The sequence below is a fragment of the Anarrhichthys ocellatus genome, unplaced genomic scaffold (genome assembly GCF_004355925.1).
Source record: "Anarrhichthys ocellatus isolate YVR2014 unplaced genomic scaffold, GSC_Weel_1.0 scaffold74, whole genome shotgun sequence".
NCBI classification, from domain to species: Eukaryota; Metazoa; Chordata; class Actinopteri; order Perciformes; family Anarhichadidae; genus Anarrhichthys; species Anarrhichthys ocellatus.
This window is the reverse complement of record NW_022280104.1, coordinates 77,407-91,287: the sequence shown is the minus strand read 5'-3', so window position 1 is coordinate 91,287 and position 13,881 is coordinate 77,407. Positions and strand designations below refer to the sequence as shown.

The following is a 13,881-nucleotide window of genomic DNA, read 5'->3' as shown; positions in this document are numbered from 1 at the left end:
TGGCATTTTCTCCGACGTCACCCCAAAGCTAAACTTGAGTTTTTTGCCCCACTAGTATTAAGGATGTTAGCAAGGATGTTTCTATTTTTTTTCCATTCAACAATTTTGTTTTCCCACTGTGTGCATATAGCATTACAGCCTCACAGTGCCACAAGCATTACTGTATACTGTACTTCCAGTATTCACATTGTCATGCCCGACTCTTCGTAAAAATAAAAGGAAAAGCAATGATATATTTATGACACATACTGTACGTGATGCCAACAGACAAGTTGTGGTATATTGGTATTCAGTGATTCATGAGGAACGGATAAATTAAAAGAGCTGACGTCAGAAGACAATTATAAAGATAACAGCAATTGTATTGCCCCTCCATGTTCGGAACTCATCGCCTACACTGTCCCCTTTTTTTAGTCAATATCCCACCATAACAGCAGAGCGTACAAAACGACACAATATGACACATAAGGATAAATGCTTTCTCCAACCAAAGCTCTTCACTAAACCCACAGAGTGCAAATTGTGATCTGCAAAAAGGGAAGTCTGTTTTGTTTATTTTCGATTCAAAACAGTACTTTACTTTCATTCACATTTCCTGCATCCCCATGGCAGCACTACACAGGAGGCTCCATTAGAGAAACTATTGTGAAAGAATATGACCCAGTGACGACAGGTGAATGTATAAAGACCCAGGAGACCAAATATCCTTGAGCTCAATATTTTGCAATTTAATCCAAAATATAATGGTTCTCCCCCATCACATACTACAAAAAAGTTTCCCTGCCCTATCTCATTCACACCAATTTCCCTTTCTTTCTTTCCAGTATAATGATGACCTTCTTGTCACACTGACCACTGGAAATAGTCTCTCTCTTTCTCTTGCTCATCGCCCAACAGATTAACAACCAGGGTAGTTGTAAATTGTATGAAAAGATTCATGCATCAGACATTTTAAAGCAAGAAAACCTTCAGTGAATCTTACTTTTTACATTGAAAAACTGTTTAGATTCTATATTCTTGAGCTACAAGACAGATAAAAGCAAGTGCAATTACACAACACATGTGTAGCTGTAGGTACAAGTACCTCTCACTGATGATCTGCACATAGACGAATTTCATATGTGGTTGCAAAATTTGTCTTCCAATTCTACTAGCAGTGTCAGTGCTTTCACGGTTTCCTTTTGTGAAGACATGACGCGTCCTGTTATTCCATCTTGAATAACAAGACAATGAGTGCTCATCAGCACAGCTCGATAACTGTTTCATAACATCTATAAAACAACAATATTATCAATTTTGTAATAATAACCAACAACTCTCAACATGTATGAAATACCCCTACCGAGAAAAATGAATCTGATTTGTATGTTCAGACACTCACTATATATATTATGAATGTACTGAACACTGAATGCACCTGTCTCTCCTTTATATTTGACAAAAGCAAACATCAGAGGCAGAGGCCATGCTCATGGCCTGCTGGCTGTGTTTATGTTCACATCTATTCACCGTATTTAGGCCAGGCGTCCCTTTTGCTGTCCACTGAATTTATTGTCTCCTCTCTGAACATTTCCAAACACTGAAAGTTATTTTCTCCGAATTAAAAAAGCATTATATTTCCAAGCCTGGCTTAGTTCAAGAGTTTATTTTCCATAGAAAGTCTAACAAAACAGTGTGACCTTTGTGCTACAGAATGGTGTGCAGAGCACAGGGTTCAGACAAGTACACCGAATGACTGAAAGCAGGCACAAGGAGATGGACTGGGGCTTTTGTAAGCTGCTTTATAAAAAGGGTTTTCAGCGGTACATATGTTGTATGCAATATTTCATGATCACATTTTAAATAACCTCAAAGCGTACTCATATTTAATTAAAAATCCATTCAGCTACCCATTCATTCTCTCTGTGAGTCTGCCAATTAAAAATAGTTGCACTAGACAACCCAAAACATCAGCAAGAAGTACATCAGCAAGAAGTACCTCTTTGCAATTTTGTAGTTCTGAAAACTTACATGTGATGTTAGATGTAAATTACTACTTCTTTGAGGCAAGGGGGGGGGGGGGGAGGTGGTGCTACTCTATTAGCTGACATCTGTTAGACAAGACACTGACAGCAACCCAGGCTGTCTCAAAGGTCAGCTGTGTGAATCATCCGTACCTCACTGGTACCCAATTACAGATAACAGCGGGGTTAGGTGAGAATGGTCTCTAAAGGGCTTTGAACCCTTATGGTGGTTCTGGGATTATCTAAATCAGAGAGGCTATTATTATACCATGCGTAAAGCAAGACAACTAACTAAGATCACCGTGAAAGTGAGTCTTGTTTGAATGACCTAGTGGCAACTGACTGCAAATCTCAACAAAAAATAAACTTTTCATGAATTCTCAAGAGCCGAATTCCTGGGATACATACAATGAAAGCATGTGGTCTCTCACGTCTCCTCTATTTTCAAATTTAAAAAAGAGAAGAAACGAGAAACCAATGAAAGTCAAAAGATTAAGTCAGCAAAAGTAAAAACTTTCCTTTGGATTCAAATGAAGCCTTACTTTCCCTCAAACAGGTAATCCTTGTAATATGCAACAGCTGCTACTGCTGAGTGTCCATGTGAAATTCTATCAGATGAAGCTTAAATGGAGTGCGAGTGTTGTGATAGATTATTGGCGACTTAACACTCAACAATTATTCACAAATAATGCAAATGAAGGTTGTTTGGGGTCTGAGAGGGGAGGTTGCGATTTAAAAACACTGTGGGGTAACGTCAGTTAGGATGAAATTTGAATATATTAAAAAAGCTGACTTGAAGATAAGAGATCTTTGTCACATAATACATGTTTTATGTTTACAAGCATTCACTTGTTGTAAAAAAGAGCTGTGTGGAAATACTAAGTATATGTTTAGATCAAGTAGTCAGATCATTCTTCCCACTAAGGATAGGACTATAGGATTATATTGCAATAAAAATAAACACTCACAATAAATTGATTTTGGTGAATTTTCATTATCGATTTAATCATTAATGACCTTACATGAGGGACTTGAAAAGGTTGTTAATCTCGTTATCATGGTAGAGAAGTGAAAAATAAAGCCTGATTTAAAAAAAACACAAAATTATTATGTAAGAAAGAAAAGACTCGTACAACTCTGCGATGCTATTTTTTACATTTATGCAGGTGGACCTTATGATTTATGATTACCTTATTTAAGATTGTTGGATTTTCACTCACTGTAAGAGGATGTTCACTTAAAAAAAATAAAAAGAGTCACCAACTTTTTTATTTTATATTTTTATTTTATTGCAAGACAAGAGACAATACATAAACATAACAAGAGGACGACAAGAACAGTGAGATACAAGTCAGCAAACATATAGTCAGTGTAAGGGAGAACGGGAGAAAATGCTTTTAACGTAAACAAAGTCAGGGGCAGTATCGGCCTTTTTTAATCAAATGTGAGGTGAAGTGATTACTTTGGGCAGGATAATAACGTTTTCATATCGTCCCATGCCTACTTCCAACCTTTTAGGATGAGAAGAATATAGTTTTAGGAATATAACAATGTAAAAATGCAACAATATATCACTGTTGTACACACTGCATGTAAAAAAAAAAATAAAATAATAATATTTCTAAATATGACATGCACATAAATCTGGACCCAACAGAGGGCTTTCACCTCTTCAATAAATGTGCTGGTTCATTAAGACTCCAATGAGCCAGAAGTTTAATGGACTTGACAAAGTGGAGATGTCAGTATGTAGTTCCTTCTCACTAAATACCCTCTGGGCAGTTTATATGCACACTAGAGCAAGATTGTGGACATTTAATGGCTGACATTTACAAAATCCTTGGTAGGACAGACTGGTGTGTTTTTTTCTACAAATTGCTGAGCTTAATTAAAGTAAATTCAAAATTCAAAACACCACAAATGCATGCATACTGAATGTGAGATGTGTGTGTCAGTGTATGTGCCTGGGTGCATGCATGTCTGGGCTTTCTTGGGAATAGTTTAACATTTTGAGAAATTTGCAGATTCACTTTCTTGCTGAGAGTAGATGAGAATATTATAACACTCGCACATCTATTTGATAAATACTGTATGTAGCCAGCAGCCAGTTAGCTGAGCTCAGCATTAATACTGGTAACAGGAGAAAACAGCTACTATCATCTGATCAACAGTTCGCAGGCTAACTTGAAGTATTTAAGACAGTTTTCAAGATGCTAGTGCCTCCAAACAACAGATTTTTCAGGGATAGGCCAGAATTTCTCAACCTTTTTTCTTTAATCTTCTTCACCAAGTACTTCCCAGCAGATTACAGCATATGAACCAACGACCTTAACATCCCCAACTCTGTGAGCAACTAATGGAAAATGCATTAAGAGAGACATTTTGTTATTCACAATTCAAGTGGGAGTGCAGTCAAAATAGTAGGTCTGCAACTCAAATGGAAGGATTTACCCGTGGGTTTCTGAGTTTTGGGTCAGACAAAATAAGTAATTTGATGGCAGCTTGACGAAGACCAAAACAAACAAGAAGTCGACTGAGCAAAAATCAACAGCACATTCTTAGCATAGTCGTTTCAATTGATATTGCTACCGGCAAAAGCAATTTACTCTCAAAACAAATTATAGCGTCAGAAAAAATCTTCCATTCAGTGGCCAGCCAGAGGTAATTATTCAGTCACATTCAGTGTAATAAAGGCAAATTGGCTATTTTAGCCAATTTGACATCTGATTGAACAGCATGCTGTAGTGCTACATATCTATTAGCTTCGCCTCGGCAAATGATACATTGAAAACTGGAGCGGCCCATGCCTGTCCAGTATAGTTACCCTCTGACACATAAGCCTTCGAGCATCCTGTCACCCAACCTCACTGCTCTTATCTTAAAAGGAACATGTCGGTCTGAGCCTGTCCTGCCACAAAGGGTTGGACAGACACTGGCAAATTGCCAGAGAGACACAGAGGAGGAAAGCGCATGCAGGCACTCTCTCTGTCTGACACAAACAAATGCACAGTAAGCACACACAGACAGAAACACATACTGTACACAGGAGTTGGCAATATGGATAAAACCCTCTATGACAGTATGATATTAAAATGTAATATTGAGACGTATAACAATGTAGTTAATTTTCTGGAAAAACTGGGAAGCTGTTAATGGATAAAATAAAAATGGCTAACCCGGCAAATTAAATAAATGACAACTAAAGCTACTTCATCAAATTGAATCTTTTTGTGACATCACCCAGTGACCTGATACAACCACAGCAATAAATCAGGGATCGCTAGTACAGCAGAAACAGTAGAGCAACAGTTCCTGACCCATTATCTCACTGTATTCATTGTCAAACTACTGTACACATGCAACGACGCACAAATGTACATGCTGTGCTTTACTGTACATGTTGAAAATTACAAGTATTCATAATGATACCCAACAAATATAAAATGGCTTAGGATCTTTTTGCCTACAACTGAATGGAAATTCAAGGTCTAATCTCAAGGAACGGATCAAATCAGGCGACATAAAATGATTAGTAGATTGCTTAGAAGTCTTTGTACAGCAGCAGTTAGTTTGGATCACTTACTGCAATGAAGTATCACTGTGTCGCATGTTTCAGAGTAAAAGGGAGATATCAGCCTTTCACAGCTGAAGATATAGAAAGACCATTTAATAATGACCATTTATGTTTTGTTACATTTCCTCAAGGGGGCTTTTTTCATCTCTAAGCGTGGGAGTTCTTTGTTAATAGTGTTGATATTACACTACACATCTTGAGTACTTAATTTGTTAATGCCTTTGAAGGGCCTGAATTACTTAAAAATTATCTTGAATTTATGTAAAATATTCTCATAGTAGTATATTAATGCAGATGTAAGGTACATATTGTATGATACGCTTATTCACATTACGCTGGGATGAAACATACAGTCTAGTATGCATTTGGTTTAATATTATTACAAATATTACCACAGACATGTATCAGTGTAAGTTAGGATGGGCAAGAGAGGCTTACAAAGATACATTACAGGAGGTAGATTACAAGCAACTGATAAATAATCCTAGTTAGTTACAGTTACAAGCCAAACTGCCTGGAGCTAAATAAAACCATATATGTTGCTACATCTGTCTGAAATGTTTACTATTTTAATTACAATACCAACATAGATACTGAAAACTGGAGAAAATGAAAATGAAAGCTTTGTGAGTGAGTGGCTTGTTTTTAAACCCACAATAAAAACAATGTAGTTACAGGCAGGATTGCAGGGACAACGCATGAGACCTCCCAGCTCTCTCTACAATTGTTTAGTTTATTGGGTTTATTGTTTTCCGTATTATTTTCAATCATTATTTTCATTAACTTTGATGCTCCGACTTCTCTTTTAGTAAATGTGTGTGCAGGTTGCAGCCATCTGGAATGTCTATGAAGGGCATCATTTACAACTGTATGGTCCCATTTTTCGGGACATGCTTGGGACAATCTTCATCTTCATATGAAAGTCATCTTTGAAACTCTGTGCCCGGTTGCCTTACACACATACTGTATGACCATAATACATCATGCCTATTTCATCCTGTCATCATCATAACCACAAATACAGACTTGGCCCTGAGGATGTTCAAAAAACTACAACATGACTGTCACCGACAACAAATAAAATGGGGATAACGTAGAGCAGCCAGGATTTGGCGGAGTCCATGTTTACTAGTGGGCATTTTGTTCCTTGGCAATGTCACATCTTGCCCAACATGCCATCTCGACTGCCGATTAAGCAGCAAGCTGTCAACTTCCAAAAACAATCTTTGGAACTTGCCACACACAGACCATAAAAACATACTAGGACTGCCTTCTTAATATGTCTGTCACAGTGATCTCTCGCAGCTAGAAGAAAGTAGCCCTTCCAGCACTTTAGCACTACCATTAGCACACAATAGCAGGTGGAATCAAAAGGTATCACACCCTTTACTTCGATCCATAGCCGATTTAAAAGCGTTTTCTTTTTTCCTCTTCTCAGCCTGCCATTTATTCAAAGTCTTTCCCACTTCAAACATTACAGTATGCTACATATCATGATTAAGCACAACTCTACAACAACCCTTTCGATGTTTCTTTTTTGGCCTATTTCTGCAAAAATGATGTTCTGCTAAGACATATTTTAATGATAGACATAGCATAATTAATTAATTCCTACAGAATTCAACTGGAGAGTAATTTATATCCAACATACTTTTTACACTGATTCTGATACTATTCAATATTTCTACAAGGGAAATTCTCTTAAAAAGGACTCTTAAAGGCAGATCTTCCACTGGATTTATGCTGACAGGCTAACTGGCCTGGTGCACAAGAGGAGCTGGCAGATAGTGACCATGCAGCACACAGCCCCAGGCTGCCCAGATGCCAGTATGCCAATGCTACAGTTACAGATGAAAGAAAAGTAGACCAAATACCAGGCTATCCCGGCAGAGTTCACAGAAGCAGTAGAGAATGTTTGTGAAGGTTTGAAAGTAGGGAATACAGAGAAACATGAAGATACAGGCACAGGAATCATCATTGAGTACTAAGATAGAGCTCTATTTGCACAAGTACACTATATTCAGTCATTATTCGCATTATATTAAGTATGGAGCAAACAAGATGTTTTCCAGTTATCTGAAAGGTGGTATGGTTTTTGAATACTAGACTACAAATGGTCCTTTGGTTTATTTTTTAAGAAACAGCATTCAAAACAAATACCCAAACAGCATTTTTTCCCTAAAGCTGGACTGCTGAACACAGTATCAATCATTTAGTGGTGCCTGCAAAAAAAACTCAGAATGGCAGTAGAATTATACGAGAGAAAATTGTACCATTAAGATGAATAATCATTTCTGATAAATGATTTATTGTGTAGAAACAATTGAACAGTGACTGAGCAACAGGGCTGACAAACAGCAATACACGTAGAGCAGAGCAATTGACATGTGGGAGGTGGCTGAGATGTGAACATGGTATTATAATAATAATAATAACTATATTAACTAAGCCTCTTTGTAGACTAGAAATGTCCTTTGTGGCTCTGAAAAGTGAATTGCATCCTGGACTGAAATCTATGATTATCAGTGAGGTGTAGCGTTTATTAGATGGTTGTCAAACTAATGTTATCTTTATGCATTAGTCGGAATGAGCCGTAGGTGTATTGACAATCATTGACTTCTGCAATCATGTTTGAATGAGTTCAAATTAATTGAAGGCTGCATTAGCCAGATAATTGGTTTTCTGATATTATTTTTGTCTTTCCCAGCATGTGCCAACTGCCTGAACGTTTGCGCTTGAAACAGCAATACTGCTGGAGAAAGGGTGACCTTTTCATGAAGTATAAAAAACACATCGCTCAACTGGTATGCTAAATCAGTTTTAGTTTAAAGGTCACATTTGTTTGTTTGCTAAAAATACAGAATGTATGATTATTATTAAAATGACCAAAAATATTAAATGTCTGGAAAGGAAAAACAAACCAATTAAGATTCAATCTGGATAATAAAAAAAGAAAGGAAAATACTGGCAAGCAGTGCTCCCTGTGAACATAAATCTCTACAGGGGAACTAAGATATGATTTTGAGGACAACCGGTTATGGCAATGTATAGCAAAAACTTGGAAAAATTAAACCCAGGTTGAGTAATTCCAAAAGTGTTCTTCAAGCATTCTTTACCTATGGTATTGTTTTCTTAAAGGTTAATTACTAGTACATGACAATACAGGTCCACTAAATGTGTGAATCAACGAAACAACTCCTGTTTCTTGGCTATGTCCGGTTACCAACTTCAGGAAGGTACTGGTTCTGGCACATAATTGTACATAACCCCCCCAGAAAATGGCAAATTGTTTGAGCTAGACTAGCCGTTTCCCCCTGTTATCAGTTCTTATGCTAAGCTAAGCGGCTGCTGGCTCCAGCTACAGTACATATTTGCCATACATTCATGAGCAATAATCTCTCAGCAAGAAAGTAAATATTTCTGTTCCGACACCCAATTATACATTATTCAAGTCACTAAATAATATTGAATAATGAATTCATTAATTATGTTGAGTTCAAGCACACAGTGGTGTTTGCATATTTTGAGGATAGTCTCTGTCATGTCTCTCCGTATCAATGTGTCTCCTACTATTAACCCACACTTATGTTTGATCGCCTTACCTGCCACACTACTGGTTCCACGTGATCAGCTGTGGTGGACAGGCAGACACTCAACACAATGGTGTGAGAGGCGGAGGTCAGGACACTGGCGATGATGGCGTCCCGCATGGAGAACGGCAGCATGGTGTAAACCACAAACACAATGAACAGGAAGAATGACACCTGTGGAGAGAGAGAGAGACACACACTTATGACACACCTGCAGAGGAAAGTGGAAAAGAGAGAATGAGAAAGAGAGATGGATGCACAAGAAAGGAAAATACAGACAGAAATAGAATATCAGTGTGGACAGTCCTGCGAGAAAGGAAGAGCATGGCCCCAGTCTGATCGCCACCAACACTGCTTGCTAAAGTTACGTTTATTTATGTACAGCTACATCACTGATCAGAGAGAAGAGGAAAGGAAAAGCAACTAACAAACAGTACGTCCTCTGTTTAAGCTTTGGTGACTAAGACAGTTCTACAATGATACTTTCTTAATAGCTGACCATGGTAGTGAATGTAAGCAAATACCAAAAGATATTGTGATCCCTTTAAGACAAGGCTTTGGTGGGAAATTGGGAATAAATACGGCTCTTATTAAAAACACTGCCATTCTTTTAATATTGGTACTAATAAAATGGGCTGTTGTACCATTTTTAACAGCAGGGTACTGCGATACTTTTCTAGTACCGGTATACCGTGCAACACTACCTTATAGGTTAGCTTACTTTGTTAATCTACGTCATTGTTTTTTGCAAATGGCTGAGTGGGCATTTCTATTTGAAAAATCCCGGAAAGAATGCAGATGGAGTTGACCTTTAAGTCCTCGTAGCAATCAGGAGTAAAGAAGCTCCCTGAGTCTCAAAGTCACATTGAGCGACCAATTATGATTCAGAACTTAGTCAATATAGAGCTGCGGAGACAGACAGAAGGTCAACAAGAGGTGAACAAGATCGAAACATATACTGGAACCTGGACCTTTATAACAGCAAAAGTTTTAATTCATACAAACAACTCAACGGAAACTTAAACAATGCATATGAACACTGGCAGACAGTGAAGCACTAATGACTAAATGGTCAAATGTAGCCTAATTTTCTAGTGACCCACCTCACATAATTTCACTAAATATGAAATTCTACAGCCTCCTAACAAATATATATATCGGCGTTAGGCTTTAACAGTGATCTGTTTTAAAAGCCACAAATAATTTGTTTCCTGTATACACAAAAAACACCGGAAGTCTTAGTTGTCTTCTTTGGACTTAGCAGACTAGACGCTGTGTCTAATATTTATTATTAATGTTCCTTTTAAGAGTTATACTGTACAGATATTCCATTACTTTCTTCATTTCAGTCCAGTTCCCGCAAAGTCTCAGATGCACATGTTCAGCGTGCAGCAGTGACATGGCCAGCAAGAAGAGTCGTATATACTGTACATAATTCCGATTATAAATAATTATTAATTATAAACCATGATTAAACTTCTTGTTTTTATGAAGGGTTTTGTCCTAAAGAGAATACTCTTAACAGTGTAAATTAAGCATTATTATTATTATGAAGTATATATTGTGATATTTAACAATATAAAAAATACATAATGATAACGTTTTTGGCCATATCGTCCAGCCCCACAAGAGTGGCTGTGACATTATTGCAAGTGTACTAAAGTGGTGGCAGTTTGCCAGCTCCTTGTTTCGACCTTGTCAAAATGCCTACAGAGCCAGAAATGCTCTAAAAACACAAAACATCTAAAGTTTTACAATATGATGCAAGTGCAGAACAGAACAGATTAAGAATGCAACAGATTATTTAGATTTTCTCATCTTCGGATGAATAAGAAACGTACTGTTTATTCTCAATGTCATTCAGAATGTCAGGAATAAGAAAGTATTAACGTACTTCTTAATATAAGAGAGAGCTGCTAATTGACAAACATCATCTAGCACAGCAACATAATTTGCTTAAAGTCCATAAAGCCTTTTTCTAAATGAATGCTCTGAAATCCAATGCAGCTACTGAATCATGAAACCGTACCCAGGATAATGGAGAGGCTGCATGGGGAGAGACACCTACTGAGTTTCCCTGCATAATTGATACTTGATGCAGTAATAAAACAGTGAGGAGCTTCCTTCAGTGTGGTTAAGGCAACCACATAAGAACCCTCTCTGACAATTAAGTGGACAAGGCTTTTTTGTGGTCCATCATGGTTCAGTCAACTCTGCTTCTGCCCCATGAATCAATCCTTGATAATCACACTGAGGAGGGTTCATAAAATAAGCTATAGAGATGCAGTGTCAGATTACATCCGGCTTTTAGTCTACAGTCTGTGGCAGAGATTAGTTTACAGGCTAGATTTACAATGTGGAGTGATGGAGTGTGTGTGTGTGTGCGTGTGTGTGTGTGTGCGCGCCTGCTATTTAGCCCTAAAAAAGACATATGCTCTCTCTTTTCTAGCTATACTAAATCTGAGCAAAAGGACAGATTGGTTGATTTATAGAGAAGATGCAGAATTAAATGCAATACTGTAGATACAAATAAAGCCAAAGTGCTTGGTTCTAAAATTTCCACAATCAGTCTGGGCATGTTGTTCCTGATCGCTGAAATAAATTAAGGTGTTGAAATAAATTATATTATTTTCCAGTGTCTTAGAATCAAAATACCAACCTGATCTAAGGAAATGGCTCAACTACTGCTCCTCTTTACATGTTATCTTGTATCTTTCCATGTCTCTCTCGGCCTCCCTCTCTTGTATCACCCCCCATCTAGTAGCCTGTCTTTTCCGTGAGTATTTCCTGTCCTAGTTTCGCCATCTACCCTCCTCTGTACTATTCCATCCTGGCAGGCTTCTTCCTTTACCCCAACTCTGCTTTCAGCACCTCCTCTGTCCTAAAGCCTAATGAGGGCGGCTGTATACTCACAAAGGAGTTTGTGTGCGTCTGAGCATTTGTGTGACAGACATGGGAGGGATCGAGAGACACGGAAAGAAGGAAAGGAGGAGATAATGCAGGGTCCAGACAACTCCCAGTGAGGGGTGGAGGCTGGACCACACAGATAAGCCCATCTACCCACCGTCAGCAAACACAGAGGGCTTTGTGGGGAGAGGATAAGCATCCAATTGATTTCAGGTTTGAAAATAGAAAGTGTACTGTATACAAACTGTATGGTGAGCACAACACAGCTGAGGAATACTTGACCCTCTGATTTTTATTTTACCTGACAGTGTACTGTACTGACATTGATGTTTGTAATGTAACCATCTCTTGTTCTCGTACAGTCTCGCCGTTTATCTATGTGGATGTCAACACAAATAACAGTTATTTTGAAAGCTCACTTCCTGCCACTGAAATAAAAATCGACTAGTTTTTGTCTAATCCAGAGCTATGTAATTTAAATATATGAATTTGTAAATGAAGAAATTCAAACTACACAAGTCATGTTATTTCTTACAGTTTTGTTACCCATCTTCAGTGGTAATCCTCTTCAATATCTTTCCCTTTCCCTCTCACTTTGCCACAGCTCCTATCCAGCTGATTCTCTTCCTCATATTTATGACATGATAATGTTCACTTGACAAATTAAAGACATATGTGGTTAATAAAGGATAATTTACACATTCACTACTGAACTTATGTTATATTTTACTGTATACTGATGTGTTGAATTTCAATATATTTTTACTTTCCTTTGTGTGCTTTTGGGGACCATATTGGATGACATTCGTTGACAGTAACAGTCAGAAGTCCATGTTATGGACAATTGCCTATAGAGAATAATACCTGAAACAGCAAGAGCCAATACAAGATTAAAAAATGCCATCACTGATGTAAATATCATATAACATATCTCAGAACTAGTCATGTTAACCACATCTTAAATCCCTGCACAAACACTGAATGAGATTTAAAAGTACACCGACTTGTTCAATTTTATTAGCTGGCTGGTGGTCTACAGAAAACAATGCATGATGGGACTTGACTAATTATGCTTTCGACACCAATTGAGCCTAACCGGTAACTAACCGGTTCAATTTTAAGAAAAAAAAAACTTAAAACTTGTAAAATAAAAAAGGCAATTTCCTTTTATTTCGGCGCTCCATTGACTCAATGACCTTTGGCGTCACAATTCAAAGCCCTATATCCATCTAATTTTGATAGGATGCGTTGTAAATGTCTTGACCTTCATCGAATTTTTTCTGTTGACTGTTGAGCTGAAGGTCATTGCCGTATTTTGATCAGATCATGGGTGCTTCTATCGGAAGTATTATGAATCTCGTGTTCCGCAACTTAATGAATGCAAGTCCAAAATGAACTGTCTTACAGCTCTGTTTTGGTCTCTCCCAACTCGTGAGAGAAATATCTGTCTCTTTAGCTGCTAATATAATCGATTTTAGCCACTTTAAAGTTAATCAAAAGTTGAACTCTACGCAAACGCACCACACATATTCACTGATTGATTTTGGTACAAAATAGATTTTGCTGACCATCTCAGCTGTGAAAGGAGAAACAGTCCTTCTCAAGTCATGTTATGGAGATATATATATGTTAAGTATACAGTATATTCATTATGCTTTAATCTCATAAGCAGAGAGCCTATTCTGGTATCAGTGATATGAATGTTAGTTACATCTCTTCATGCAATCAGTAATGAAAAAGCTTGTGTGTGTGTGTGTGTGCACACACACACACACACACACACACACACACACACACACACACACAC

The 13,881-nt window shown here is 37.7% G+C and overlaps 1 protein-coding gene across 1 annotated transcript in view; it reads right to left on the bottom strand.

Moving 5' to 3' along the window:
• adcy2a (adenylate cyclase 2a) overlaps nucleotides 1-13,881 on the bottom strand; it is a 55,379-nt gene that overhangs the window by 29,899 nt on the left and 11,599 nt on the right. Inside the window, exon 3 of the mRNA XM_031873711.1 lies at nucleotides 9,180-9,341. Coding sequence (XP_031729571.1) covers nucleotides 9,180-9,341 — 162 coding nt within the window. The remainder of the gene's footprint in view (nucleotides 1-9,179; nucleotides 9,342-13,881) is intronic.